Raw genomic sequence first — 2,223 nt, 5'->3', positions numbered from 1 at the left:
TTTTTAATTAAACCCATATAATACATAGGTTTGACTCGATCAAATCATTTTAATGAATTACTCTTGTTTAATATTACAATATATTAATTATATAGGGATTTTGGGTTACGAATGTTTCGAGTACATTGACAATTGTACCCTTACAAGCTTTCCACTATCCACATGTGTGGAAGCTTTGAATAAACAAAAGATGTACAACAAAAAGATTTGGCCATCATCACGTATGATCCATATTTTGAATGAACAAAAGATGTACAAAGTAAAAAGGCCAAAAAGCTTGATCCGAAAAAGCTTCCTCACGTTCTTATATCATCAACTAAAAGGTCAACTCAAGGAAAAAGGAGATTCAACAATCAACTTTTTCCCCGAATCTAGGAACACTCCGAAGCCCCATTTTATGTATTATTTTTGGCAAACAGAACCTATGTACAAACATTCGGTTTGTAATAAAAATATGAATATATGATTAATCTATTATCTTCAAATCTGAACATATAAAAGGCGTATGTATAATCTTCAAAAACACATGCAAATTCACTTTTTTTTGTTAATCTGAAATCAACAACATATAAACGTGACGATCTTTTGAATATATACTGATTTACTTTATAAGATTTACAAACAAAAATAGATCTGCAATAATCCTAGGTGATGAATTATGAAACTTGAAGCTTCCAACATGACCACAAAAATATGATATTTCATCTAGCATCGAATTATGTTTTAGAGGAAGCTTTTTTTGATAATATTGTTCGAAATCGACAATTAGAACGGGTAAAGAAAAGCGATCTAGACCGAAGATATTCTTGATTAACATTAGAATCAACAAGAAAACTACTTACTTATCTTATATTTCATTAATTCTTATAATCGGTGAACCCAAAAGAACAAAAGCTTATATAAAGAAACATCATAGGTTTCTTCAAGCATTTTGAAGTCTAGCAGCAAACAAACCGACAATATCTGGATACTGAAAAACATCTGCAAAGATACTTTCTTGATTCTCAAAAGACACCGGCGCCGGCGCCATATGATGACTGTAGAACGGAAAACCACCACCACCACCGTTGAAGCTCTGCTCAAATCCAAGCTGGTTGTGGTGACTGTTTGTAGGTGCAGACGAGATCCTGTTAGGGTTTTCAAAAAATAAACCAAAAGGGTTCGATTCAAGTGTCTTCTTATTATCATGAACCGGTTCCGGTCCAGACAAAGCTTTTAGATCAGGTTTGGCTTGTTTCTCCGGCTTCGGGTAAAACCCGGTTAACACTTCATCTAGTAAACCGGAATGATCCGACTCCGAAGGGAAGAACTCCTTGTACTCGTCTTGATTAGACAGAACCGGCATGGCCGTACAAGTTTTTGAAGCGTGTGCAGAACCTGTCGATGTACAACCCGACAAAGCAGCGCCAGAGTTGCAGAACGATGAAGATGAACCGGAGTTGAAGAAATCGTGGAAGAGAAGAGAGTTAAACGAAGTGTTCCGCTGTAACGTCGGCATCGGAAAATTTTCGTAAGGTGAGGAGGATAAAGGTTGAGATTGGGTCTTGTTGAAAGTGAAAGGATTTAAGAGACTATCGCTAGGCGGAGGAGGGTACACGAAGTTGGTTCGAGCCTTGCTGCCACGCATGGCACGGGCGGCGCAGTCATAAGCACATGCAGCTTCCTCCGCTGTGTCAAAAGTCCCGAGCCACCGACGTTCTTTCGACTGCGGGTCGCGTATCTCGGCGGCGTAACGACCCCAGGGGCGGCGGCGAACGCCTCGGTATCTCATGGAACCGTTGGTTCCATTAGCTTCTTTGAGTGCTAGCCTCTTGTTGGCGGCGGAGTTTGTGGTTGTGGTGTTGCTGCAACGTTTTTGGACGGAGGGGGAGGGTGCTTGAAAGAGGTCAGATTCTGATGAGGGTGTGTATCCGGCGAGTCTTCTCATGGCTTCTTCCATTTTGTAAATAGAAGTGTTATTTGGAAATATGCAATAATATAATTGATAGTGTGGGGTGTGGGTGGTATTTATAGGGAGGACAAAAGGTGAGGTGTGCATGAAGTGGTTGTACGTTGTGTGTTGGAAGTTAGAAGAACTACAGAAAGGAAGGAATGTGCATGCATGGGGGATTGAGCTTCAATCTAAAGCTTGTCACTTGGCAATACAATCTTTTTAGAGATATTCAAACAAACGACACAAAAATTTGGAAAATAACTCAACTTTGAGTATTATGACAACAATTT

The 2,223-nt window shown here is 39.5% G+C and overlaps 1 protein-coding gene across 1 annotated transcript; it reads right to left on the bottom strand.

The window, feature by feature from the left end:
• Positions 1-790: 790 nt before the first annotated feature.
• Positions 791-1,958, bottom strand: LOC145011945 (ethylene-responsive transcription factor ESR2-like). The gene has a single exon (XM_078970693.1). It carries the CDS (start codon positions 1,937-1,939, stop codon positions 923-925), a length of 1,017 nt encoding a protein of 338 aa, XP_078826819.1. The 5' UTR covers positions 1,940-1,958; the 3' UTR covers positions 791-922.
• Between the last annotated feature and the right edge of the window lie 265 nt (positions 1,959-2,223).

Source organism: Lactuca saligna, chromosome 8 (genome assembly GCF_052625555.1).
Source record: "Lactuca saligna cultivar CGN05327 chromosome 8, ASM5262555v1, whole genome shotgun sequence".
Taxonomy (NCBI): Eukaryota; Viridiplantae; Streptophyta; class Magnoliopsida; order Asterales; family Asteraceae; genus Lactuca; species Lactuca saligna.
The sequence above is the reverse complement of the archived record's forward strand: the minus strand, read 5'-3'. Positions and strand labels throughout refer to the sequence as shown.

What these genes read in the sequence shown, in the direction of transcription:
- LOC145011945 (XM_078970693.1), bottom strand. Translation starts at nt 1,939, where the DNA reads ATGGAAGAAGCCATGAGAAGACTCGCCGGATACACACCCTCATCAGAA.